Consider the following 27,521-nt stretch of genomic DNA (forward strand, 5'->3'; position numbering starts at 1 on the left):
TTGCATGGTTGAGGTGACAGCCGAGTGTAGGGATTAGTTGCCAAGAGCTTTGGAATTCAGATGCATTATTTAGCACTATTGATAATTCAGCAGGGAAACTGCAAATGGCTTTAAAATATTTAGGATATTGCCTGAGTTCATGCTTTATTTAATAAATAGTGTTCTTGGTATATTGTGTTCATCAGTGCCTGTTCTTTCTGACTTCTCCAGGTGGGGCAGACCTACATTCCCTCTTCCGTGCCAGCCACCTTTGCCCCTTCACCCACCCCAGCAGTGGTGAGCAGTGGACTCAATGATCTCTTCGAGCTCTCGTCCGGTATAGGCATGGCTCCTGGAGGATATGTGGCTCCAAAGTCTGTACGTAAGGAAAAAGAACGTCCTCAGTATGTTGCCTTACCTTAGGCTACGAGAAGTCTGAGTTTCCTTGCTTGCCCTATGTACTGTGGGTCTGTGGTGTTATTGGGGTACTCAGTTCAACTCAGTCCCATTAGGGATGCTCCGGATTTTTCCCAGGCAGCGTAACAGTGTGTTGTAGACCGTTAGTTGTTAGTTACAGACTTCTGGTTTTTTAGCAGTTTCCATTTTTTGCCCATAACAATATTATTCCAAAGAATGGCTTATGTAAGATATGAGAATTTCAGTTTTGTCAGAGCAGCTTTCCTGGAGACCTACTTCTTAGCAACATTCCCCAGGAAACTGAGGGCAGGATACAGTTTGCTACAACTTTCACAGAAGATTCCTTTAGTTGGAGGAATCCAACGTGACAGCAAAGATAAAATCATGTGATTAGGATGAGCATGCCTCAGTGTCATGCGGATAAATGCTGTTAGTGACAGAGATCACAGATGCACTGACTGAAGCGTGATTAGTCTGAAGGGCTCGTGAGATGCAGGACATGGTTCTGGTAATAGGCTCTGGAGCAGCCACAGTTTGCTCAAGGTTGACCTTCCATGTCTGAAAGGGAGTAAACAAAAATTAGCACTCTTATGAAATAACCAATGGACAAATAAACTAAAGTCATCCTATGAAATCCAGGATCTCAAGGTACTGCAGAGCATACTCAAAGGTGTTGGTCCGTAGCTGCTTGCAAGTATTACACCATGTATAAGATCAAGTATGAAAGAACTCAATAGTTTTGAGCTAAATACTTCATTTTAGACCCCTCAAATCTGAGTCTGCATTTTTCTCACAAAGATGATTTGGGAATCCAGAACCTGAACAGCAATAGTATCAGCGCTGTGACTTTTATGTGGTTCTAACTTTCGTGTTGTCCTGCCTCTAATAGCCCAACAGATCCTTGGAGAAGCCTGTCCATTAGCAGACGTGTAAGTCTCACATTAGTGTGATGGGGACAAGCTTTCACTGAGTCTTGTGCATACCAGTGTTAGAGTATATTTGAAATCTTATGAGTGCCGTGAAGAAATACGGATTAGGAGCAGCAAGCTTGTTTCTTATTGGTGAACTTGATCCTTTCAACACCCATATCTTATCTTCTCTGTAGTGTTTCTTTATCATTTGTGGGGTTAAAGTGCCATTGTAGCTGGATTTCCAAACTTGGCACTTTGCTGTTATTTGGAAAACAGCTTGTTTCTTATCTTCAGGCCAGGCTTCTCATGCTGAATGACATCTCTTGTGTTCAAGGTTTGGCTGCCTGCAGTGAAGGCTAAAGGATTGGAGATCTCTGGCACATTCAGTCACAGGCAGGGCCACATCTACATGGAGATGAACTTTACCAATAAGGCTTTGCAGCACATGACTGACTTTGCCATTCAGTTCAACAAGAACAGGTAAGAAATGAATACACTCTGTCAGCTGTGTTAAGTGCTCCTGTGAAAGGAATCTGTGTCTACACTGCTAGATACAGAGAGGACTTTTCTGGTAGAATATAGTTGAGTCATGGAAACAGCTGGATGATACAGCCTGAACTCTCGATCACACCACAGTTGTGTGAAAGGGCTGAAAATACAGACTGATAAATCTGTGAGTAAACAGGCGGCAGACAGTCCCATCATTCTCCTAGCTCTGAAACAGCAGCTGCCCCATTTAATCTCTGCAGAGTTTTAAAGCAGCCTCCTGGCAGCCTTAGACAGGTTAGTGGTTTTATAGCCAGGAAGTGCCCTGAGGAAAGTAAGAGCATAAACAGGCAAGCATTTGAGCTACATGAGTATCAGTCTGTAATGCCTCTGCCTCCTGCCTTAATTGCTGTGCTGCCCCTCAGACTGTCTGGAAGTGTGGGTCTCATTAATAAACCTGTTCGTCAGTGAAGAGGTTGCGAGGTAGGAGCCTGTGGCACATGTTTTTCCTGTAATTGGCAGCAGAACAGTTTTGTCAGGAGGAGCAACCACTTGAATGTTTAGAGCATACAGGTTGTTCTCAGAAATGCATCTCTGCCGAAAGAGATGACATGGCAGTACAGCCACGGCGTCTTCCCACAAATCCCCTTCTCGGAGCTTATCATGTGGCTTGCTGTATGTTATCTTGAGCAAGGACCAGGCTAGTTCTTATCAAGACTGTAAAGAATATCTTGTGACTGAAATGTTCCCCAGATTTCTTAATATCCCTTCACTGGAAAAGGGTTCTCTTAACTAAAGATCTGCTGAAACCATCTCTTTAATATCACTGTTAGCCTTGCAAATTTGGGTTTTCTTGGGACGAATAATATTTACTTACAAAAGACATTATGCTAAGTAAGTCTTAGTAAATGTTCTCCCTGGACTGTTGTATTTTCTGGAGAGTTTTGCTAAGCTGCTATATTCAAATGTTTCATGCGAATTGACCTGGAAAAAAGCAGTTTTGCTTGTGGTTTTTTTCCCCATACATCAAGCTGTGTTATAGCCACACCTACATGATACTTCTCAAAGATGTAAGAAGTTTGAATACTGTACAGTAAACCAGCAGTTTCTCCTTTTTGCAGTGTATCAGCACATGCTCCATGTACAGTCTACTACTGTTTACTCTTCTACAAATCCTGTTCTCCTGTCACAGCTTTCCACTGTAGCGGGTGCACTGGGAAGAGGTGCAGTGGGCTGGCTCTTTAGGTTTAAATATTAAGGTTTGTGATTGGAAAGTTCCTTTTGCTTTTCCGCCTTTCCTGCTGCTACTAATCACATTCACTGCAGTGTTGGGATAAAGCATTAAAAAAAAAATACAGGAAAGCTAGAGCTCTGGAGTGCTTTAGTACCACAGCCACTTAGTCGCAAAATGTGTCTTTCTTTTCTCCCTGAGTCTAGGGGAAAACACTAGGGCTTATGTTCCCCAAGGTGAAATGGCTGCAGAAGGGAAATCACATGGCTAGACCCTTGCTGAGAAAATTCTTATTTCGGTTCCCTGGAGCTGAAAACTATGGAGAACAAAGGATGGGGCATCGTCTGGTTTCTGAAAGAGTGACATACCCAATAAACATGTGGCTGACTCTGCAGAGACAGTATCATTTTCTAGTACGTAAAATAAAAATACACACCTTTGTTCTTGTAAATGCTCCATCACCTCTGAGCTAATGTGAATTGCGTTAGAGAAACGCAGTCACAAGTGGCCACTAAAGCTGTCCTATCCATCTGCTTTCGAAAAGAAGCCAGTACACAGTACAGAAGTGTTACGTTAAATGTTAGCTGCTTTTCCTCCTCTTCACACTAGGTAAAGGTGCCTCTGGAATAAAATGGCTTTTGGACTGAATGGGCAAGTAAACATTCACTTTGCTCTGGTGGTATACATCCCCAGCTGAAGGAGTCTCAAACCCAGGCAACAGAGCCAGGCGCTGTCATTTGGGACCAGACAGCTGGCTGCGTTGATTCATTTGTTCTACAGTGCTCTATTACAAACCACATACTCCTCCTTGGCGATGTGTTTGTTCTCAGTTGGCTCCAGTCCCTCCGTCGATGGCTTCCGATGATATAATAGGCATGCAGTGTGTGTTATACTCTACCTCTAGTGCTTTGTAGCTCTGTGAGAGAGCTCACAGGCCAGGGACTGAGTCCAGGTGCCACTGCTTGCTGGGCAGGCTGCTGCTCAGCACAAAGACCAGTGCTGCACGGGTAATGGAAGAGTTCCCTGATGCTGGTCCTTCTGGGCAGGTTGGTGGATGTTGTCAGGAAGACTGACCTGATTAGGTTTCCTGTGCCTTATCCTACTCTGAGTGTCTGCTGTGGTACACTTTGAGACCTGTGTTCCTCCCCTGGAGTAATGGCAGGGCAGCTCCGGAGTAACAGGCCCTTGTGCTTGGCAAAAGGGGAAGAGATGTTGGGCAATGCAGTGCTGCTCTCATCACCTCTGTTTTCCTCTTGTCCAGCTTTGGAGTCATCCCGAGCACTCCACTGGCCATTCACACACCTCTGATGCCAAACCAAAGTATTGATGTCTCCCTGCCCTTGAACACTCTGGGACCAGTCATGAAAATGGAGCCTCTGAACAACCTCCAGGTAAGGATTGTCTTGTTCTGGGTAGAGGAGGATCAGCAGGTTCAGTCCAATTTGTTTGGCTCAACGCACTGTGGTAAGGCTCTAGTAACAAAATACCACATGTGTAGGGTAAGCAGGCAGACTTCATCCATGTGGACCATGAGTCTGGCCAAAGCTTCCTCCTCCTTTTTCTAGTCTCTTTTGGGAAGACTGAAGTAGACACTTCTTGAATTTTGTGAGTTTGCCTTTTTGAGCATCTCAAACCCACCCCTTGCATCTATCTGTGTAGGTTAAGGTCTTTGCTCCAGTAACTCTATTCTGTAAACTGGGCCTGAGGTTTAATTGGTTTTATGAACTGGAGCTGGTCTGAAGAGAGGTCAGGTCTGTGGTGGAGCAGGCAGCGAGAGCAGACAGCAAGAATTGAGGCAATTAAAGGAACTGCAGGAAAGATGGCAACTGCTCAGTGATTAATATTTCTCCAGTGCTCTTAACTTCCAGGGTGCTTTACAAAGGCATTGGCACATCCCTGGCCAAGATAGCTTAATCCAATGCAAACGAGCTGAGTTCCAGGAAAGGCAGGGGGGACGTGACGTAAGCAACCAGCGTTTCACTAATGATGCTGTGGGTGCGTGTTGTCCGTTCCCTAAAAGAGGATTTTTATCAGATTGGGTGGCCAATCTGATAAAGGCACAACAGATCCAGGGAGGTGTTCCCCTCCAGTTTAGACTGGAGATCCCCTCCATCAGTCCTGGCATGCCTCAGGAGCAGTGGTCTTGAAGTACTCATCAGGCAGAGGTTCTTCCTGGAAGGCAGCTCTTCCCTATAGCTGCCATGAGCAGCCACGCCGTGGAGCGGAGCTCAGCGGGCGACTCCTCTGCTCTGTGTGGCCGGGTCCTCCAGGATGATTTTCCCAGTATCCCAGAAGGGCAGTTAGCTTGCACTGTAGCATGTCTTGCTGGCCTCAAGCCCTCAGGGGTTGGAACTAGTTTGGGTTGCTGTAGCGTAGCATCCCATAGAGGGAAATGTTTTGAAGCAGCTCACTCTTTTTAGATTAAGAGAATGCGATGGAAGTTACTATTTATTCTGCATGAGCAACTGTTTTTTCCCTTCTTTTGACTTCCATTCTGGGGCTTATGACTTATTGATGAGTCTTTGGGCAAACAGCTTGAAATAGCTTCTCTGGCGCTCAAACGAGCAGTCCTACACTCCGGCTCTGAGCTCAGTCATGCGATGGGGGAGCGTGCGGACAGTGAATGAATTACATGTGCTTGTCTTCCACAGAGGGCCCTTTCAGCCTGTGGAAAAGCTGGATTCCCTCTGCATCCAGGTCACGAGGATGTGATAGCATCATGGCATTTGGGTCAGCTGTGGTGAAATCTGCCTCCTGCTCTGAAGGAAATTTGGAATAGTCTAGGAGGTGACGGTCCTGATCTGCCTCCAGAACACTGGGGACTCTCTCAACAAGGCATTCTCAAGATGCTGCTTCCTTTGATCAGGAAGCAAGTGAAGTATCTGGGTTATTAAATCTCTAAAGGAATCAGAACACAGTTTTTCTTGTAGCATCTTCTGCTAGAACAAAGCAAAGAGAAAACATGCGAGGAAACCTCCAGCCACCTTCTATTGAGACAGCAGAGCATTCATTAGTGCCAGACTTAGTTGCTAATTTGCTAGCACTCTCATTGCCATAGAAGTTGGCTGCCCTTTTACAATTGGGGAAGCTGCCATATGGAGTAATAGTATATTTCTCTGCAAAGAGTTGAATCATGATAGCAGATGCCAAGTTAAAAAGAGCACTCCCCTTACTTTTTTGACAGCAGTGGGTCTGATGGAGATCTGTCATTGCCCTGACAGCCAAGACTCTGGTTTTGTATTTTGAGCTCATGTAGAAATTATCTGTCTTGAAACATTCAGAAATCGTTTTGGTGACCTACTTAGGGAACAATTTATAGCACAATATGGGAGTAGAGAATACAAATGTTCCTGTATTCATTGAAGAACCAAAACACTCATCAAGCTGAATTTGCTTAATGCATTTTTTTTCTGAGCAGGGGAACATTGAAGTGTGTGCAGAGCTGGTTTGAACCTGAGGACCTTATGTTCATCTCCTATTCTGGTGGGGTGTTTTTGTTTTGATAACAAGAAAAATAAGTCCTGAACTAACCAAACTGATAGCTTTCAACTTTTTGTCATGTTAATTAGAAACTTCAAAGACTAGTTGTACATTCCTTAGGCAACTATTGCAGAAGTAACAAATTCAAGTCTTGTTCAGGTTATTTTTATTACAATTTCTATTCTTTCACCCGATACAGCTGGTTTAATCTTAACATTTATAATCGTGGAAAGAAACGAAAATATTTGACAAGTTAACAAAAAAGCCATATTTACAAGAAGATGAGGAAAACTGAAATATTTTCAGAAGCTTACTCGGGTGAAATCTTTAAGGTCCCTTCCAGCCCTAACCATTCTATGATTCTATGAAATATAATGATGGCTCCCAACTGAAGAGACTTCTGTTAGCCAGTCACCTTGCATCTTGTGATAATGAATAACAGGCTTCTCCCTCCCTTCCCAAAGTAGTGATGATGGTTTGACTGGTAATCTGACTGGTTGACTCAGATTGAACACCCAGCCGAGTACATCAGAGTTGGACTGGGCACAAACCCTGTAGGGCTGAACAGACTCCATCTCTGCTCTCTGGTTCATCTTTTTTACTTCTTGCAGATCAAAAGGTGCTGTCAGACTGCCTTTGGAGTGGGCCTGTTGCTAAAGGAAATCTGGCTTAGTTATTTGTGCACTGCTGACTTCTGCTGGGGGACACTCCTGCAGTCCTTGTCAGCCTTTCAGGGGTTACCTGGCACGTGTGGGTGCCGTGGTTCCCCTGCGCAGAGCTGCCTTGGCATGGCACTCACAAGCCCGAAGGTGTGTGAGAGGCTGTGTTCAGCTTCGTGAGTATTTGATAGCCACGGCTCATTTACCAGCCAGGGAGAAGGCTCCGGTGGTTGTACAGGCTTGCTTGGGTCCTGCAGTTGCCTTTCACAGTCAAAGCGGTGAAGCCCCTCTGTTGACGTGCAGGCTGTCAGGCTTGTACCTGCTGGAAGAGCTGGGGTGGATGAGGTAGCTTTGGCACTGTGCACTCTCAAAGAGGAGAGTAAGTTCTGAAATAAGGACTTGCATTGATGAGGAATCTCCTTTCCAGATATTTCTTTGGTTTCGAGTCAAATTTGGAATAAGAAAATGTCTGGGATAAAAGCCTTTGCATGCTAAAGAGAACTGCTGTTCCTAATAAATGGCCTTTCAAGGGCTGTGACAGCAGAATACCCAATTTGTTCATTTGGGTGCACATGAATTGCTTCCTAACCCTGGAAAGGGGTGAAGTGGAGCCAGCCTGCTGAGGGCGTTTCAGAGCTCAGGCCTGGCCTGTCATGGCACAAATACAACAGTCCCCTCTGTGAGATGGTAACCACTCGCAGGAGACGATACAATCGAAAAGAAGCTGCAGGGACTCTGGGAGCAATAGCGAGCCTGCCCGAGCCGGAGCATCACCATCCTCTTGGGATCCACATTCGAAATTGGCAATCAGTGTGTTGCATTCCCCAGCATTACCTGCTGTCAACTCTAGGGATGTTTGTTGCAGCTACTGAGCAAGCAACTGAAAGAAGCATAGCTTCAGTTTTCCAAAATGACTGTGAAATGATCTGGCGAGTATTGAAAGGGAAGGTTCTGCCAGCTGCATTTCTTCCTGAAAAGTGACACTTGGAAGCACAGGCCTCCACCTTGCTGCTAAGCAGTGTGAGGTGCAGAACATTTTTCTTTCTTCCAATGAGTTTGACAAAACATTTCTGTGAAGGCACATGAAGATGCAGCTTTTTCATTGAGAAGAGATGGGTCTTGCTAATGCACTAGATCATGCTTACCCTTCCCCGCTCAGTTCTGCTGTAACTCACCTCTGCTCCTCCCGTCTGCAGCGTCTCGCTTGCAATGCAGAACCGCTGGAGCCCTCATTCATCAGAAGTGTTAATGTATCTCAGGTCACAGATGCAGAGCTCTCGGTACTTGGAAACAGATTTCACATATTCAACTCTCCATGAAAACAAGGCTGAGAATTGATGTGAGCAGCGAGTCCAGCCAGCAGATGTTCTCCCTTTGGAGGCTGCTTGATAAATGGCACAATATCTACCCCTCTGTGAGCTGTGTCAGAATTACTGGACCAACCACAGAACAGCCTTGGGTAGCTAGATGTGGAAGGTGCTTCTTTGGGTTTGTTGCTTACCTTATTTTTTTAACAGCCTCTACTGGTGAGAGTCATATTCCAGCAAACAGGAGACCCCCCCTGGGAGCTCCCCAAGTTAAGGACTCTGATCACAGCTTGTCGTCTGCGGCCAGTTCCTGGCTTAGCTGCGGAAAGCTGTTGGCTAGCCGATTAAGGGCAGGTCTGCCACATGGTACAGCACATCTGATAAAACCTGCATTTTGAACTCCAAGTACAGGCAGGCGCACACAGGAGCGCAGCCCTCGCAGTAACTCCCTGTTCCCTGACCGTTGACGTGGGCAGCATGCCCAGCAGTGACCGTGCAGCCAGGGACGCAGCACCCAGCCTCACTGTCTGCACCCAGCTCTGCTGCCCAGGCTCGAGGCTTGTGTCTGTAGGTCGAGCATCCGACTGGCAGCAGCTGTCAAGCGTCCGTAGGATCTCAAGAACCCTACCTGTCAAACACAATTAAGTGAAGTAGGTAGCACTCCCTGGGGGCATCTGACAGCTAGAGCTGCAGACTGTCACAGAATAAACCATGACCTTGTGCTGGCAGACGTAGAAAAGACTCTGCAGAGGAGAGTTCTTCTTGCCTTAACAGTTTGGCTGTTAGCAGGCTCTAAAGCAAAACCCAACTTAAAGTGAAGCCCTAATTTAGTGTATGTGCTAATGGGTTTCCAAGTGGGTATGTTGTGTACTTTCTGCTGATGGAAAGCATCTGTGTTGCTTTCAGACTTGACTTTGAAAGTCAGTTCTTATGCTCAAGTCTGGGATTTGAAGTATCAGAAACCTACACCATCAAAGAAAATAACTTAGCAATGCTCTTACGAGGTACCTCTGCTCAAAATACCGTGTGTTGGCTAGCAAAGAGTTGCACTGCAAGAAGGGACATCAGAAGGGTGCTCGTGCTGCAAGCTCGTGAGCAAATACATTTCAAGGGTTGTTTCTAGAGGTGCTGCTTCCTCTAGTCAGATCCGTGAACAAGACGTACATGATTTGGAACCCTGTGCCAGTTTTCAGTGAGCTCACACCTTTTCAGCAGTGAAGCATCACATGAAAATCTGGCACCTGATGACTTTCATCACTCAGAAGCTTTGTTGTCTGCTTGACTAAATTCACAAGGTAGTAATGTTATTTTTTTTTTTCCCCTCCTTTCAAAAAGATCACAGATGAAAAGCCATTTTTATTTAAAGTGCCTCTGTTTCAACTTTCAGATGTCTGAAGCTCTTGTTAAAGGTTTAATAGTCCCTGTCCAGGTCGGCAGGTTAAAGCTGCAGAGCCACAGGCAAAGCTAGTCGGGACTGGAGGATTTACTGAATGCAAGTGGAGGTTCCTTTTGAGTATGTCAAACCTGGAGAGACTTCTCAACTACTGGTATCGCTTTAGATGTCGTTGATTGTCTCCGGTCCATGTTCCCACCTAAGGAGCAGTGGATTTTTTTGGCGAGTGGCTGTTAGCTACTCAGTTTCTCCTATGCATTGCTGTGGATCTGCTTTCTGCCTACATCTGCTTTTGTAGCCTGTCGGATGGCATTGGCTGCTCCTGCTGTGGCAGTGCAGAGGTTGAGGTGTGCCCTTGGAAAGCTGTCATCAGCTGGCAGGGCCTCTTAGCCTCTTCTTGGTACAGGTTTTCCTCTGCAGGTATATGCAGGTGGCTTTTCATGAACCAGATCTTGGGAACCGCAGCGCTAACAGTGCCTGCCTGGCTGTTTGGGGGAAGTATGTGGTGTTGCACGATGGAAGCTAGTCTTGAAAAGCTTATCAGTCTTTCTCCAGTGCTGTAGGTTTAAGGAGACTGTAGCTTTTTCCTTTGCTGTTTGCAAAAGCTATTTGTAGCAGCTAGTTTCTGCATCGTTCCAGATACTTGCAAGGTGACATGTGATGTCACCATTACTGAACTGATGATGCATTTTGGGAGGAAGGCTGGCATGTAGCTTGCTTTCCTTTGCTGGGAAGAAATTGCACTTCAGAGCATCTTAATTGGGTAGCTCTCCAGAGTATAGCCAAAGCAGCTTACTCAGTATGTTTCTGCAGAGTTGAGAAGCAGGTCAGCAGATACCTTTTTATAGCATTCTTATAACTGCAGTGACAGGGTTAGCATATTAATTTGGAGTGTGCCTCTAGAACCGTGACTGGAGAGAAAGCACTGCTTTCCAGCCCCTCTCGTAAGAAACTGCTGTTGTATGGCAAGAACAATTAGCTACAAAAGCTAAATAATCTCTGTTGTTCTAAGGCAAGGCAATTAATCATTAAATCATAGTTGGAAAAGATCGTAGGTCACGCAGTGTAGTCCCTGCTATGCTTTGTTGTTTTGCTACAGTTCCTCTTACTGAGAGCATTGTCAACCCTGATTTTAAATACTCCAAGCACTGGAGCTTCTCTTCCTCAGGAGAATTTTGTGCTGCTTAATAATTCTCACTATTGAGTTTTCCCAGACGTTTAGCCTAAATTTTTCCTCTTCTGGCTCATCTCCATGACTTACATCCAGGCATAGCATCTGGAATGGCTACACTGCTGTCCCTTCTCCAGCTCTCCCCTCCCAGACGCAGAGGTGCGTTTTTGGCTACTCATCCAGTCTGTTCAATCACATTTTGCAGAGGTGAATCACTCAAGTCCAGCCACCAATCTGGTTTTGCCCCCCTGCCTTCGTCCCTGTAGCTCAAACACTAGACGTTCCAGCTTGCGAGTGTGACGCCAGCAATTGAAGCATGTGACAGCTCCTCGTCACAGAGGACCATTTCCTTTTTTTTTTTTTCCCTAGGTTGCACCATAATTTACGTGGGTTTAGCGATCTTTAAACTAATCCCTTCTTAAGCTGGTTTGCACTGTGGGAATTAAATATAAGCTCCTACCTCTAGTGCTGGCTGAAAGTAGAAACCCCACAGGCTGTCACATCTACCATTTCGCTGTTCTTTGCGCTTCTGGGACCTTCCTAGTTGCTAGAAGGGTGTGTTCAGGAGCTTGATCTACTACTTGTCCTCTGGCTCGCGTGGATGTCTAAATGAGCTGACTTGGGTCTGAATTCTCTGGTTTATTCCTCTCTCTTGTCTATCTGCAGCTGTTTTTACCAACATTTGGGAATGTCCTTCTAAACCTGCTGCTACAGAACAATGGATTTTCTCAGCAGGACACTAATATATATAATTATTAATGTGAATGGAGTTTGTCTTGACATAAATCTTTGTAGCGGCAGTTTTATTTCTTTGGTTCAGCGTTTAGCACGATCTGCTCTGTGTTTCAGCTGGGCTTCAAACTGAAGAACTCCTGGCATTTTTCAAAGCAAGTAGGAGCTCAAATGGCTGCTAAAATTCCGGGCTCCCCACATGACCTCAGTTCTAGGTCTCTTAGAGGCTGTTTCCTTCATTGCGAGCAACGGCAGGTGTCTGCTGACCTGCAGTGCCGTGACAGGCTATCGCTGTGCGGGGTGATGTGAGGAGGGCGTGAGAGGCATAGAAATAAAGCCCAGAGCTACCTCCTTCTGTGCTGTATTATGACTGTACGTTTTCTCAGACCTCTAATTTACTCCTGCTGGATGGTCAGCTCTCAGCCTAGGGGAAACTGAAAGTGAGGTTGCTCTCTCTGTTAGCAGAGATTAGTTAGTAATGGGGTGAGCCTGTGTGATGAAAAGCAATCCAGTGCATCTCCCTGGCTGGTAGAGCTTAATGACACCAAGAATTAAGTCTTTTGTCAAGTGATCTTTTTTTACCTGCCCTGATTGCTCTGTAGCAGGGCTTTCTTCTTCCAGGTATCGACACGTGGCACATGTTCGCTGTGTAACTTTCACAGAGGTAAAGGCAGGAGACCCGGGAGATGTTGCAAGGAAGATGCAGGCAATGGACACACTTCAGGCTGTCTAGAAAGTGTCCGGGCTGAGATAAGACTAATCATGGAGTCTGCGTGTTCAGACATGACTGAGCTGGGGTGGAAATAAGGAGTACACAGGGGTTTGGAGCTAGGCAATTGCGAGAGTGAGATGGCAAAGGGGCGATGGAGAGCTCGTGTGCAGTTTGACAGGCATGATAGTAGCTGTGTGCAGCCAAGAGATACAAATGTGCCTCGGAGGTGGAAGAAGCGAGGGGAGGGAGAGGCTGCATGAGAGCAGAAAAGAGCAAGGACGCTGGCTGTGTCCCCATCAGTGCAAGTGGCTCTGAAGCAGATTGGCTTATAGGAGAAGACTGAGCAGCTTTTAGTGAAAATGGGGTGAGCGCAGAGAGGTGGGACTGGTCCTTGTCAGAAACTACCCAGAAGCTCAGTAGCATCTCTCCAGGTAGTCTCATGTTCAGAGCCGGCCTCCGCTCAGAGAGAGCGCTCCAGGGTGCACAGGCAGGTGATGAGACTGCCTAAAGTCGTGGGATCCCTTTGGACTTCCAGCTGGTAGAGATTCTCTAACCCCCCTATTTCTTCTATAACAGGTGGCTGTGAAAAACAACATCGATGTCTTTTACTTCAGCTGCCTAATTCCTCTCAATGTCCTTTTCGTAGAGGATGGCAAAATGGGTGAGTGCTTTTAGGTCTGCAGTCAGCCTCCTTCAGCCAGACTGTGCTAACAGTGCCCAGCTGGATGCAGTTGTCCCACGGCTGAGAATTACGTGTGCTTGGCCATGATCTTCCTCCCAGAGCATCTCGGCGGCCTGAAATGGCCTGTAGTGGTTTGGTAGCCTGTCCCTGTTGTCCTGCAGCTCCAATAGTTACCAGAACCCAAGTCCTCTGCCCTGATTCTTTCTGACAGACAAGGGGTGAATCAGTTTTCTTTTAAGCTAACTGGGTGGGGGGGGGGGGGGGGTTTGGGGTACTCAAAGGGGTCTAGGGTTTGCCCTCATACCACTTCCACTGTAACTCATGTGTTCCTGGTCACCTTTATTAAATTGTTGTTTGAATTGGCTAGGAGGTAGGTTGAAAAGCAGCTTTCACTGTAACATAATCCTTAATGTGTGGGACTCCTTCCTTCTTGTCAAATCCCACCTGTTCATAATCCCTCCCCATAAAGAGCTCATATGGTTTGGGGGCTCCAAAATCCATCAGAGCTTTGCTGCTTTCACGGTGAGACTGAGGTGGTTATGGAAGAAAATCCTGGGTCTGACCACAGCAGGGCAAAATGTGACCAAAAGATCTTTTTTGTCTCTACCTTGTATCATTCTGTGGTGAATTAATTGATGTGCTGGTCCTGTGAGGATCCAGGAGTGCTGATTGTCTTTTGTTTCTAGAGCGCCAGGTCTTCCTTGCAACGTGGAAGGATATTCCAAACGAAAATGAGCTGCAGTTCCAAATTAAAGACTGTCACCTGAATGCCGGTGAGTAGCTTAATCCTGCTGTGCTGAGACCACTCTGATGTATGGTCACCAGACATCACGTTATTGACAGCATTGTCTGTGGCTAACGGACAGATGGGTGTTGCGCTTAGGAACAGAACAGCCTTGGATCCCAGGGCTTGTTTCAGTAAAAACTTTAACTGGGTCCCCATAAAAGCACATCTAAAATCCCAGATTTTAGATTTTTACCTGTCTGTGTCTTCCTTTCGTTGTGGACGTTGTATTCTTTTTTTTCTCTCTGTACTTTGTTTCTCTGCGAAGTGGCTCTTTTAAACAGAGCTGGATACGGAGTTGGGGCTGTACAGCAACCCTGTCCTGCCACTCTGTGTCAGGCATCGTGTCCCAGCCCTGACTTAACCTACTGCATCTTCCTGGGTCAGTCACTTCACCCTTCAGCATCTGCTTTCTTCTTTCTGTTGTGAAGGAGTAACCCTCCGCAGGGTTTTGACATCTGTGGAGGACGGGCCGTGTGGGAAGTGTTGGTCTGCTGCTGTTAGCTGCCATATTGATCCATTTTGATCACGCTGTCTCGTTCAGGTCTGTGTTTAGTCTAGTTGCCTCTGTGAGCATCCTACTTGGATGTATGACCTTACTACTGCAGAAGGATGAGGGAATGTAAAAAGAAAAAAAAAAGTGGAATGGGGCCAGCGTAGCAGCTTTGCTCCTGTTCAAGAGGTTCTGGACAGGAGCCAAGTGATTCTACCGTAAAGCTGCTATGTTTCACGGAGGAAAAACCCCGTAACCTTTTTATTCGCTCGTGTCTGCTGTTACACAATGAACACCTTGCTTCAACTGCAGACAGAAACCATGGGTCTCTTTGTACTCATAATTATTACTATTTTGGAATATAAAAGATGGAGCATGCAGGAGGGGGAAAAGACAGCAGCTGTTGGACCTTATGACTTGATTTCACTGTGGGGTTTCAACTGAGAACAACCTCTGCACCTCCCCCAGCCCTCCCTCTGCTCCCGACTGAGCTTGGCGTAGCCTCTGCCCCTGCGCTGCAGTGCTGCCGGGAAGGCCTTCTGCCCCCGTAGCCTCTGCCCCTGCACTGCAGTGCTGCCGGGAAGGCCTTCTGCCCCTGTAGCCTCTGCCCCTGCACTGCAGTGCTGCCGGGAAGGCCTTCTGCCCCTGTAGCCTCTGCCCCTGCACTGCAGTGCTGCCGGGAAGGCCTTCTGCCCCTGTAGCCTCTGCCCCTGCACTGCAGTGCTGCCGGGAAGGCCTTCTGCCCCTGTAGCCTCTGCCCCTGCACTGCAGTGCTGCCGGGAAGGCCTTCTGCCCCGGCCGTGCCCTGACTGTGCCGCCCGCAGCTCTTCGCATCGCAGATCGGAACCGTTCCGGACTCTTGCTTGGCCCTGGGCTGTTGGGGGCTGGTTAGCAGGGGGTGTTGTTGGGAGGAAGAGGGGGTGTACCTGGCTGGGAGGGTGAGCTCTGGCCACCTTACAGGCTGGCCCGTGCTCCCTTCTCCATCCAGAAGATGTGGGCTGACCAGCAGTGCTCCCCATTCAGGAAGTGTTTGCCAGCTACAGACCAGACCGCTTGCCCAGGCCTGCTTGAATTGGGATGCTTGGTGGAGAACATGCTGCTGGCTCGCAGGGAGAACACGGGAACGCTGAGTGGTTTCCCTGCTGTGGTATCTGCAGCCATTGCCAGGGCTTGACGAGCAGAGGCTTCTCTCGCTGCTTTAGCAAAAGCCCTGGATGCAGTGCCTGTCCCAAGCACGATCTGGCCCTTGGGATGCTCCGGGGTGTACAGGATCTGCCAGCCTCTTTGGCTTATGAACAGGAGAAGGTGGGTCATGTCTCATAAACAGATTTCAAACACTTCTATCTGCTGAAGCTTCTGTTCTTGTATTTCCACTGCTGACACCACCTCCCTTTTGTGACTCTGCTGGCCATTTCCTTCCTTGACCACCTGGGCTTCGGCACGGAGCAGGCCAATAGCTTGCAAGAGGGAGAATTAGGGACATCTTATCTGCTTGTCTCAGTCCCTTGTATTTTAACTACCAGTGCAACCCCGACTCAGTTGACTGCTCAGCTTGATTTCATCTAGGCAGTAACCTCCTCTCTAGTACAGACAATCCTAAGAGCATCTAAACTGTCCATGCAAGGGTCAGCCAGGCCCCAGACCCTGTGGACACTTCCAGCATCCTCAGGGACGGAGACTTCTCGTGGTGCGTGGCAAGTGGCTGGTGGTGTGTGCCAAGGCAGAGGGCAAATAAACTGGATGGGCTGGTATAAACTGAAAGCTGCTAGTTCATACCAGAGCGAGGGTGCCTGCCTGGCCACAGTGCCGCAGTAGGGCGAGAGTCTTTCAAGATTTGCATTCTTATGTAAATGCAGTGAAAATAGCCCTGTTTTAAGACCCCTCCTTTCTTCCAAGAATAGCAGCTCTGGGTATAAAATCTTTAGGAACTTGTTCCTCGTGGAGGAAAGACTGTTTCATGTTCAAAAGCCACTCTTGGTAGCAGGTGCCTAAGCAGAATGACGCTCTCGACCTGGGCTGTCAGCCATTCTATTGTTCACCCATGAAATGCCGCCGCGTGCAGCTCTCCTATCACGGCAGAAAATAAGGTACGCAGTGGCTGCCGAGGCAGAACAAAGTCTGCAGATTTCAACAGCTCCTCACTCAAACTTAGGAGATGCTGGGTTTTGCAACCCCTGAGCACAGACGAAAAGCTTCTAAGCGCCGCCGGCTCCGCAGAGGTGTGCAGCCACTGTGTGAATCGTTATCCCTCCTCTCGCATCTGCTCGGATAAGTAATTCATGCCTAGCCTGAGCCCACCCACTTGGTGGAGAGTTGCCACCGAGGCTCTGGGATGCACGGCGCCATTCATGCTTTGGTCTAACCGATTCCAGCCCAGTGACGCGAATTTAGCTGTGAGCTAAAAATACCTCTGCTCCCAGCTGATGTGCCCTGATCTCGGCACCGGCAGGCAGCAGCGATGGAGACGGGCGTGCAGAACGGCACGTGGCCACTGCTCAGCAGAGGGCTGATCAGGAGCATGGTCCCTGCACCCTCGGTGCCTGGCTTTTCCTCTCCCAGCTGTGAAGAGCCTTTGCTTTCCCAAGCGCTGGGATCTCTGCTGTCACAGCGCCAAGTGAGAAGCGGGGATGAAGTTACACGCAGACATGCCAGAGGCCCTGCTGAGCCACTAAAACAGGGGATGCTGGTTTTCTTCAGTGGAGAAACTGAAATTTTGAAATTTCTTTCCCTTTAAACCAAAGTGGAATAGGCTTGGAACAGAGATTTTTGAGAGGGTTGGGATTTTATCCGTCAAGAAAGTAGCTTGTGAATTTCTTGTATACCCAGGGCTGTCTGTCGCTGTGCAGCCGTCACCTCACAGCACCTCCTGTGTAAACTGCAGGCTTTTCCCCAGGTTATTTCTCTTCTTCCTTCAAACAAAAAGAAGATAAACACAGTCCGTCAGCAGAGATGCTTTGGTGTGAGCCTGTGCTCCCAGGCCTTTGTGGGTGAAAGATCCATCCTGTGCCCACGAGGCATGCCAAATAGGATTGACTCAAGCTTTGATGGTTTGCAACAGGGATGGCAGAAAAAGCTCCCACCCCTGGCAGTTCAGGCCATAACAGGGCACGAAACAGCCAGAAAATCTTGGCTGCCGAAGGTAGCCCACAGCACCGCAAGCCGAAGCCTGGGATAAGGTGCCAGGCTGCAGGGTGAGGAGCAGGTACCATGAAGTGGTAGAGCTTGCCAGTGATCCCTGTCTCCAACATCTGTGTTTCCAAAAAAATCAAGTCCTGGACCCTTGAAGATATTCCCACAGTTCCCCGTGACTCAGAGATGAGTGCTTAATTCTGCATGGAGGGATCCAGGGCTCAGGTTCCCAGGGGTGAGAGCTGGCACTGGCCTGAGGCTGTTCTTTAGGGCTGGAGCCATATGGCCGTGGAGGAGCAAGTCTCTGGAGTTGTATCCTGAGGCCAAGGTGTACTTAGGATGCACCGTGCATCTTGAATTAATTAGAGCTCTGCTTCATGCATCTGCCTCTTAGGAAGAGGTTATGATAGTGCGATGGAGAAAACCATATTCAGAAATACCACTTGTAATGCAAACACAAGGTCACGGTTATACCCAGCATTCTCATCACTTAAGAATCCACTGCTAAATTAATTGGGTTTGGGTTTTTTAATGAAAATAGAAGAATCTAGTGCATGAAAATAGATTCATAGTCTGTTATAGCTCATATAATCTGGGTGCTACCGGTACAGCTGTACCAGCTGAGGTTTCCCCTGCAACCGAACATGGGCTGAAGCTCAGTTTGCCTTGTTTACACTGGTTTTTCAACATGCTAAGTTTGATTAGATTTTAAAGGACCACCACATTAAGCTAAGATATGCAAATCAGATTAGCAGGATGGTTTTCTTTTTTGAAATTCTGCTTACCCAAACACACAGAGTGAAAGAAGGCAAATGACTTGCACATGGAGATCGAATGCCATTAAGCAGGAGGCAATTAGTTGCTGTGCTGTTCAGCAGTTCTAGGAACTTTGGTTTTACTTGCTTGTTGCTGGTCCACAGTTGGGTGTGAAACAGCAGCTTTAGTGTTTGGAGTTGAAAATGCCTTTATTGGTATGCAGTGGTCACTTTGGGTTTTTTTCCCCGCTGAGTAATTTCTTAATGCTAGAACAAAGAAATTGGATTTTCTAGCTGGAAGAACCTGGGACACGATCGTATACAGGCTTCTGTTTTATTTTCTATATGTGCAGATCTGGTATCCTGAATAGAAACCAGTTCTATCCTTTTATAGAAACTATGCATATTACATGTCTTGGAAAAGAACGTACTGTCGTAATACTGACCGAGGTGCCCTCTCCACAGCGTCCACGCCTGCAGCTGCATTTGGGATTTGAATGCAGCTCTTGGCTGCATGCTCAGAACCATTTAGGTGTTACTAGAAATGGCGTGGGGCTGTTCTCAGCTGCCACAGCACAAAATATAGTGATTAAATTTTACTTCTTAATATCTAGTGCTTGTTGCAAAATGCCACAAAAGTCCAAGTTCAAAAAAAGGTATGTTGTTGGGGCTGATTCTGAGCCGTGCATGTCCTTTGTGAAAACTCCTGTTTGAGTTGGTCATCTTGGCTGTTAAATTTGGAAGTGAAATTCTTAAGCGGTGTGGGTAGAAGATTTAAGCCTGTCTTTTGCTTCACCCAGAAGGAAAATGCTGTTGAACTGGATTACTTCAGTGCAAGGGAGGGGACCTTATCCAGCTGTTCTTCCTTGCATGCCTGTCTTTCCACATGTGCTTCTTAGTTGTTGAACTGAGGTAAAGAATTCTGTTCATAAGGAAAAAGGAAAACAAACAAACAAAAAAACCCAAGCCTGACAGATGGCCTGATGTCAGAAGCTTCCCTGGCCTTGGTGATGAGGAATTTCCTGTGTCCTTGCATTGTGCTTCAAGAGGGTTTTGAGAGTAAGCATCTAGTCAGAAGAAAGAGCCCTATGGAAAGTTGCTTAGCCAGGTCAGCCATAGACTGTGCCGTTTTGCAGAAGGACTCCTGTGGCTTGCAGAGTCCCCAGACCCGCGTGTGCGAGCAGACACGTGCCCAGGCAGCGCAGCTCAGCCCTTCTGCCCGCGCTGGGCACTAAACCAGGCTTCGGTGGGTGCCACGCACTCGCTTGGGAACCAGCAGCCCCGTTCAGGGCTGGGCTCGGCACTCCGCTCCCAGCAAATATCTGCCTGCCTTCTCTTTTTAATAGCCTGTGCTGTCACATGGCATTAGGGGTCCTGCCTTCAGCCAGGCACAGCCTGGCACTGTTGCTTAGCAACTCTGCCCGATCTCCAAAATCTAAAATCCTGACTCTCTGGAGCACAGGAGGAATGGGAGCTGCTACCTGAGGGGAGAGGGGGTGGGCTCTCCTCAGTGCCCGAATCTATGCTGAGAGAGGGGGCAGGGGAAGGAGGGTGAGCATCAGCACTCCAGCCTGCTCAGGGGTGCTCCAGGTGTCTGCCTGAGACAGGGTTTTGTAGGGTTTCTTGCACTCCAGGGGGTAACTGAGGTCAGACAGGGAGGTGGAAAAGAGTCTTTCCTAGGAGTCTGCCCTGCCTTGGTTTCCCTCCCTGTACCCCCCTACAAACATGTCCCTGCAAGGAAACTTGCCCCCAGCAGAGGCAGCGGTTGTTTGGATGTTTAAACCATCGTCACATGGTTGAAGGCTTTGGCGTAAGCGTGGATGCTCTGCGGCCCATCTCGCCCACCGTGGCTCCCTGGGCGACAGGCACGCTCCCTTCCTCTGCCGTCACACTGTGTGATGGGGTAGCAGCCCCACCGCTGCCAAAATCACAGCTTCCCACTTGCAGCCTTGCTTCTGACCCTGCACCTCCGATCCCCGGGGAATGCCTTTGCTCTGACAGCATCCCTCAGCAGAGGGGCGACTGATCCCCGCAGGATACAGATTGCTGGAGAAAGTCTTCAACCCTTGCCAGCCGTTCCGTGTTCAGGATACAAGTCCACGGGGGCTTCAGACCATCGAGGTTTAACCTCAGCCTGTTAAAATTGGGCAATCATTCACATTTAATACCAACATCCCTTGCAAACAATAACGCGCTCTCTGAGCTTGTAAGAGCGTGCCTTTGCAAAGCCCTGGAGGCTGCTCTCGCTGCTGGAAGGACATGAGGAGATGGGAATTTGGGCCTCATCCCTAATGGGTGATGTCCCTGCAGTGTGGGGCTCTCCCAGCCATGCTTCCTGCGATCAGGGAACTGCTCTGCGATACCTGTTTCCCTAATCTGGAAGAGTTTGTTGTACAGAGGGGGAGTAGAGGTGGGAAGAGGAGACAGGGAATGAGGGCTTTTAAGCAAAGGATCTCATTAGTTACTTATATCTGCCAGTTTCCATAGTAACTGGGGAAGAGAGGAAACCTAAATCTGCGTGTGTCTTGGGTAGCTGGATGCCTGAACCCTCCTCGACCTGCACGCAGCCACTCTGAAGCCTGGGGAGCCTTTGGGGTTCAGCCCAGCTGCGGGCGAAGGGTCGAGGCTGCCCATGGAGATGTTCTGCAGCTCTGGTTACCTGCCCTGGGGAGAGGCAGCGGGTCCAGGTCTCTGCATCAGTGCGTGGATTTGTGGGGCTCTTCTTTCCTGCTTCTGCCATTCCCTGGTGCAGGAACAGACTTGGCTGTCCCCCCTCTAATCCCTCTGTACACCAGCACAGACTTGTGTCCATTCTACAGTCTGGCACTGGTGCCCACAGGGTAGGTGCAGGCATGGATTAGAGCTGCATGGTCGTTTCGTGCCGCTTTTCTGCTCCTGTCCTGCCCTCACGCTCCTTGAAATGGATCCCACGTTCCCAGTCTCTTGGCTTTTAGTGCAAATTGGTTTAAGGCCGCTTGTCTCCCTTGCTTTCTGTCAAAAGTGCCCGAGCTGCTGATAATGGCCCGGGATAGAGAGAGTATTCCTCCCTGGCACAGAGAGCTTGAAGGGGTTAAACTTCTGTTGGGTGCCAGGAAGGGGAATTTACCAGTGAAGATTATCGGGTGTGGAGTCGTCCTCCCTGAGCTTTCCACCCATAGTGGGAATGTGCCCCTTTTATGGGCATCCAAAGGCTGAGGTTTGCCCTGCTCTGTGGTGAGAAACCCCATGGCATCCAGAGGCCGCTGGTTTGGGTCTTTGTATTCTGCATATTTGCTTCTGGTCTTGTTTCTCTGAAAGGTCCGTTAGAAATAGCACGTGTCGTGGCGACATCCGTTCAGGTCTCCAGGTGAAATCGCACCTCTTGTGAGTGCTGAGGTCGTGCAGCATGTTAAAACCTGTATCGCAGCCCTATGATGTCCAGAGACAGATGTGTCTGTGTTTTTACCCCTTCAAGTCGTTGCTTTAAGAAAAAAAGAAAAATACTTTTACTACCTTGTAGGACATGGGTTTGGCCAAAAGTGTCTGTGCATGGGGCAGGGGGAGCAGGAGGCAGCTGTCACGGCTGGGACAGGACCTCAGAACCAGACACCCGAGTGAGCCCCAGGCAGTGAACTTTGTTCTTCTCCACCTTCATCTTCTGCCTTTTGGCTGCCTCCAGGTCAGCATGCCTCGGGCTGCGTGGGGGTGAGGCAGCAGAGTCCTTCTGCTCTGAGCTGCAGAGAAAAGCTTGCGGGGCTTTCACTGACCCAGAGCAGTGAAAGCCCTGCAAGATGGGCAGATACTTCACAAGGGGTCACAGCCTGGAAGGAAGGAGGTGGGTCCATGGAAGCCAAGAGGAATTTTTTTCTCCTTGTGTCATGCCTGCTCCTGTCCTCAGGGAAAACTCGGGGACAAAAGTCAGGGCTTGCATCCTGAGAATGCTACGCCGGGCTCTCCTGTCTCCACAGATTATGAATCTGAATTAACAGATGTGTTTTTCTTCCTTCTCTCTGAAGACACTGTCTCCAGCAAGCTGCAGAACAACAACGTCTACACCATTGCCAAGAGGAATGTGGAGGGCCAGGACATGCTCTACCAGTCTCTGAAACTCACCAACGGCATCTGGATCTTGGCGGAGCTTCGCATTCAGCCGGGGAACCCAAACTACACGGTGAGGTGTTGGACTGCGGAGGGCATGTGGCGCATCCTTCCAACTTGCCTCGCCCATGGAGCTGTTTCTCCCTGCTTTGCCTAATGTGCATGTTTTGGGGGAGATCCTGTTAGCTTGACTGAGGGGTTAGGAATGCCCACTGAACTGGGAAAAAAAGTGAGAAACAACAGAATTACACTGCTGTTACCAGTGAGCTGGGACAATGGCCACTCAGCAATGAGCAGTTACTTGCCAAGGTTACCCAGACACAAAGCCAAGAGACATTAGCGAGAAAGCACTGCCAGGATGCCCTTCCCCCTCTCATAAACAAGGAGAAATTTATGCTCTGCCGTGTTCCTGCAGCGGAGACCGGCTGTCTGGATATGGGAGCCACTCGGGCCTTGTGCTGGCGTCAGCCTGCAGCCGGTGGGCAGGTGCAGTCTGTCCCGCATCGTGCGCCCTACAGCTGTTCCCTCTGACTTTGTTCCCCTGCTGAGGGCCTGTGCGTCTGAGCATCCTGGTCCTAGAGGATTTATCTCCTGTTGGAAGCTGTTCCAGGAGTTTCAAGAAAAAGCCATAGTCTGGGATGTGCAGGGTGAAAGCGAGTGTTGGAAAGTGATTTAAAGTGTTTGCTCAAGGGTTGATGCCCCAAGCCTGATCCTTGCTACAGGAGAGGGGCAACAGCCAAGTTTGTGTCCATCGGCACTGAGCAGCAAGTTGTTAGAGGCCCCCAGGCTTGGTGCTGTGGTTTACAATGTAAGGGCAAGCAAGTCCCTTGTCTCAGAGCAGGGGTACTGTCCTTATCCTTCATGTCTGCAGGGACACCTACAGATTAGGGAATTTGGGAACCCCGCAGCAGGAGTTTGCTTTCAGGTAGCTCCTCCTGCTTGTCGCAAGCTCTCGGTTCGGTGTTGGTGACGAAGCAGCGTACCCAAGAGAAATACCCTGGGTGACGGCCCTCAGCCGCGCCCAGGGTCTGTCCAACCCATGCCGTAGGTCAGACGCTTCCAGGTGCCTGCATGGAGACAGTGGAAAGAGCCTTACCTTCCTTTGCACGCCCGCTAACTGCTCCTCTCCTTTCCGCAGCTCTCCCTGAAGTGCCGAGCTCCCGAAGTGTCCCAGTACATCTACCAGGCCTACGATGCCATCTTGAAAAACTAACAGGAGATCAGCCTGTGCCTCACCCTGCAGAAGGAGGGGGGAGAAAGGGGTCCCCAAATCCTCCTTCGCCACTGGCGCGGGGAAAAGCACTCCTAACTGGAAGCAGCTGTATTCATGTGTAGGATTTCAGTCAAAGGCACTGATTAAACAAGGTAGCAATTAGTATGCACGTGCTAATGATGATAGGGAACAAACCCCTTTGATATTTTTAGCGTCCATGGAGTTTGTAACCACTGCTTCGACTATTCCCACGTCCCCCTCACCCCTCACTCATTATCCGTTCTCGTGGGCTTCTCCATCTTGTGCCAATGTTCAGTGTTTTCTAAATGGCTTTAGGCGTAGTTACGATTTTGTAAGATACCGCTTGTTGGAAAAAAAACCCACCAAAACCCAAACAAAAACAAGCAAAGACCACACGTCGGCTCATTAAAACAAGGCAAAAGTGTCGAAAACATAACACTGCACTTTATTTTATATTTTTATACTTTTTTTTTTTGAGTTTTTCTATTGTAATTGGCTTAAAGGGAAGGCGATTCCAAGGAAGTACTGGGAGCCCTGCAGGGACGTCAGGCTCTAGCAGCGTGAGCACGGCCTCGGGGAACTAGGAACAGAGCCATCAGTTCGGTCCGTGGAGGCGGATGGAGCCTTAGGAGAGGGGTTTTTTATTACACTTGTGCTGGCAGACTCAGCTCTGCTTTTGATGGTGTGTTTTCACTCCAACCATCTCCCTGGCTCATTAGCTGCTGATTTGAGACGTGAGGCTGCTTTTGCGTGGGGAGGAGCTGCAGACCTAGATTGATAACGGGACAACGGTGGATGAAACGAAGGAAACGAGCCCACTCCTAGAGCAAAAGACTCTTGCCAGAGCTCCAGGTATGGTCTCTGCATCCTCACTCATCTGCAGCCCCTCTTCTTGTTCTTTCCGTGCCTGCCGCGGCCGAACTGCCTTCTCGGCCATCCCCTGAGCTGTGCCGCCTTCACCTGGTGCTGTGCTAACCCCAGCCGTCCCCAGGCCTCACGCTGCTACGTCGGAACGTGGCAGTGCCGCTTCCCCGCGGGTGCTGCAGGCATCTGCCGTGCCCCTGTGGAGAGGGACCGCTGCTGGCAGTGTCCCCGGGTTGCCTTGGGGAGGGGAGCGGCGCTCTCTCTTCCCATGCTGTCCCGCAAAACCCAGGCTGTGGCGTGATGCGGGCTGGTTGGGGCTTGCTTGGTGTTTGCACCCTGCCTGCCTAGGGGCTTCAGGTCCTGGCTGGGTGAGAGCTGGGCAGGTCCTGGAAGCATTTCTTCCATGTGCGGCTTGGTTGTTTGCACCAAGGCATATGGTAACAAGGGCCAGCCAGGTTCCTGTTCCCACCCCCTGTCCCCAGCAGCCCCATGCCCTGGCCCCTCTTCTCCAATCTGTCCTTAGGGCCAGGACTGATTCCCTTTCCAGCCCATGGCTGTGGACTTGCCACATTGCAACCACTAAGCGCTGTGGCAACAGCAGTGAAAGCAAAGCCTCTTGCATGTCCTGGCTCCATCCATCGCTTGTCCTGCTTCACCCAAGCCACCACCCAGAACGGCTTCACCCTCCCCAGCATGCTTTGACGCCATCTCCTCCCCAGCCAGCCAAGCTGTTGCGCGCAGCAACCCCCATGTAGTCTTTATAGATGCCACATTCAAAGTCAGTAAATGTTTTACGGTGGGAGATGGTTCGTCAGGGCTTTGGCACTCTGCAGCCAGGGAGCCAGTGCCGGGAAAAGGTCGCAATGCCCTGGAAAAACTCCAGCAGGGCCCGGGAGCTGTGGGACCCCGAGGAAGGTGGTGTCCCTGTGCAGGAACCCCTGTGCTCTGGCTGGGGAAGAAGTGGAGCAGGGCTGGAACAATGCAGCCCTTGAGCCCTGCCCATGCGTGCTGGGGGGTGATTTGCTCCAAGCCCCGTGGGTGCACTGCAAAAATTATTAATAGAGCAATTAAGGAAGCGCCAGTGGCACGGAGTGCAACGCTGCATCAGGGCAGGGAGATGGGAGAGGGTCAGGAACAAACACTTGAGCCTCCTCTGCTAAACAGCCGGTGTAGCCTCGATGAGGGAGGGGTTGCTGAGCTCCCCCTTCCCTTGCCAAATTTCTTCCCAGCTTTTTGGGCACATGGGTGTCTCCACACTGCAGGGCAGAGCCTGGGCTCGGTCGGCAGTGTTTCGCCCTCCTCTCCCACCGCGCCGCTCGTTCGAGTGTTTGCCGCGTAGTTGTGTTGCTCTTCAGGCGTTACCTGCCCTCCGTGTCAATAAACTCATCTCCACAATGCTGGCTGTGCGTGGCTCTGTGGGACTGGGGATTGCCCTGCCCATGGCCCCAGGTGAGGCTGGAGGTGGTGGGAAGGCGCCTGTCTGTGTCCTCTTTCCACCAGACGCTTCTCTTACACAGCAGAGACCCGCCGGAATAGGGACTTGCAGGGCGAGGAGGCAGCGAGCATCCTCAGTCCTCTGCCTCCGGCTGCTCTCATCGCGGAGGGCAGCAGGGAAAGGGCCCTGGCTGGCAGGGTGCTCTGATGAGGAGCGGAAGATGGATGTACCCATTTAGCCCTTTCTGGGCCCCAGGTGGGCTGTGTGTAATGTGACCTGCTTTCCCTGCCGCGAAATGCTAAAATGGTGTGAGTTGGTGATGAATTGGGATTGCTCTGGACTGGTGCTTTTCATTTTCCAGAGGGCTTTGCCGTTGCTGGTCTTGTCTCAGGCGGGATGGGTTGGGCTGCAAAACCTCTATACCGGGCCAGAGCCGAGCTCAGGCAGCCCCAAACTCAGCCCTCGAAGTCATAGAATCACAGAATGGTTTGGGTTGGAAGGGACCTTAAAGACCATCCAGTTCCACCCCCCCTGCCATGGGCAGGGACACCTTCCACTAGACCAGGTTGCTCCAAGCCTCCTCCAGGCTGGCCTTGGACACTCCCAGGGATGGGGCATCCACAGCTTCTCTGGGCAACCTGTCCCAGTGCCTCACCACCCTCTCTGTGAAGAATTTCTCCCAGCAACACAAGAAGCAGGTTTGGGAGGTGCTGCCCTCGAGCAAAGCAACTTTTTCCCTTGCCCTTTCCCGGTCTTGGCTTAGTGGCACTTGGGGATTGGGTGACTCCACCCTGGGAGGACCAGGGGTGGTAGGTACTGTCCCAGCACGCGATGCTCTGCACCGGGATAGCCTGGTGTCAGAAGCTGGGCTATGTGTCTAATAGCAACAGTGACGGGCTGGTTTGGGGTCACTGGTGTTGCTGTCGTGTCCCTTCAGGCATCTAGGATGGGATGGTCGTTCCCCACCACGGGCCTGCTCCTGCCATGGTGCTGGGGATGAGCCTGGGGCAGCGTTTGGCCCAACGGGAACAAACGCTGCTTCAGGATGCTCAGGGCTCTGCCGTGTTGGCCCCTGTCCCCTTCGTGTCCCACGGCACAGGGAAAGGTTTGCCCCCTCCCCTCTGTTCTGCCAGGGGCTCCTCAGGGAGAAACTGGTCTTTCCTGCTGCTCTGGATTTACAGGCACGCTTGCGCCCTGTAAGCAGGGACACGTTGACCCTGGGCCATGCTGTACCTGGCAGAGTGGGTTTGCTTCCTTCCTCTGGTGCGGGGAGCTGTGGACGTGGGCTGGGAGCTGTATGGTCCCCACAGCATTCCCCACTCCTGAGGCCCAGGCCATGGGGCAGGGACCTCCCGGGCTGCTCCTTGCTGCTCTGGCTGGAGCTGGGGCCAGCCCTGCTGTGCTGGGTGGGCTCCCTAAAACCCCTGCCAGCCTCGCACGCATCCTGCTCTGTGCCAGTGCGTGTGCTAGGGGCCAGCATGGGGTGACAGCGGGTCCCTCAGCCCAGGATGCAGCACAGGGAGAGGCAGGGACATGCACAAGGATTTGGGAGGCTGTGGCAGAGGCGAGGGCTGACCGCAGCCCCCCAAA

At 49.9% G+C, this 27,521-nt stretch overlaps 1 protein-coding gene across 5 annotated transcripts in view; it reads left to right on the plus strand.

Annotated features, from left to right (window-relative positions):
• The window catches only part of LOC104512815 (AP-2 complex subunit beta), a 72,085-nt gene extending 48,022 nt beyond the window's left edge, over window positions 1–24,063 (plus strand). For 2 of the 5 annotated variants that reach the window (XM_010155933.1, XM_010155934.1), the window contains 7 exons: window positions 211–357; window positions 1,642–1,787; window positions 4,286–4,415; window positions 13,055–13,139; window positions 13,847–13,933; window positions 22,317–22,471; window positions 23,537–24,063. In XM_010155933.1, the coding sequence (XP_010154235.1) occupies window positions 211–357; window positions 1,642–1,787; window positions 4,286–4,415; window positions 13,055–13,139; window positions 13,847–13,933; window positions 22,317–22,471; window positions 23,537–23,611 (825 nt within the window). In that variant the 3' untranslated portion in view covers window positions 23,612–24,063. The remainder of the gene's footprint in view (window positions 1–210; window positions 358–1,641; window positions 1,788–4,285; window positions 4,416–13,054; window positions 13,140–13,846; window positions 13,934–22,316; window positions 22,472–23,536) is intronic. The other 3 variants (XM_010155935.1, XM_010155937.1, XM_010155936.1) reach the window with 3 other exon arrangements.
• The last annotated feature ends 3,458 nt before the right edge of the window (window positions 24,064–27,521 follow it).

Source organism: Eurypyga helias, unplaced genomic scaffold (genome assembly GCF_000690775.1).
Source record: "Eurypyga helias isolate BGI_N326 unplaced genomic scaffold, ASM69077v1 scaffold37277, whole genome shotgun sequence".
NCBI lineage: Eukaryota > Metazoa > Chordata > Aves > Eurypygiformes > Eurypygidae > Eurypyga > Eurypyga helias.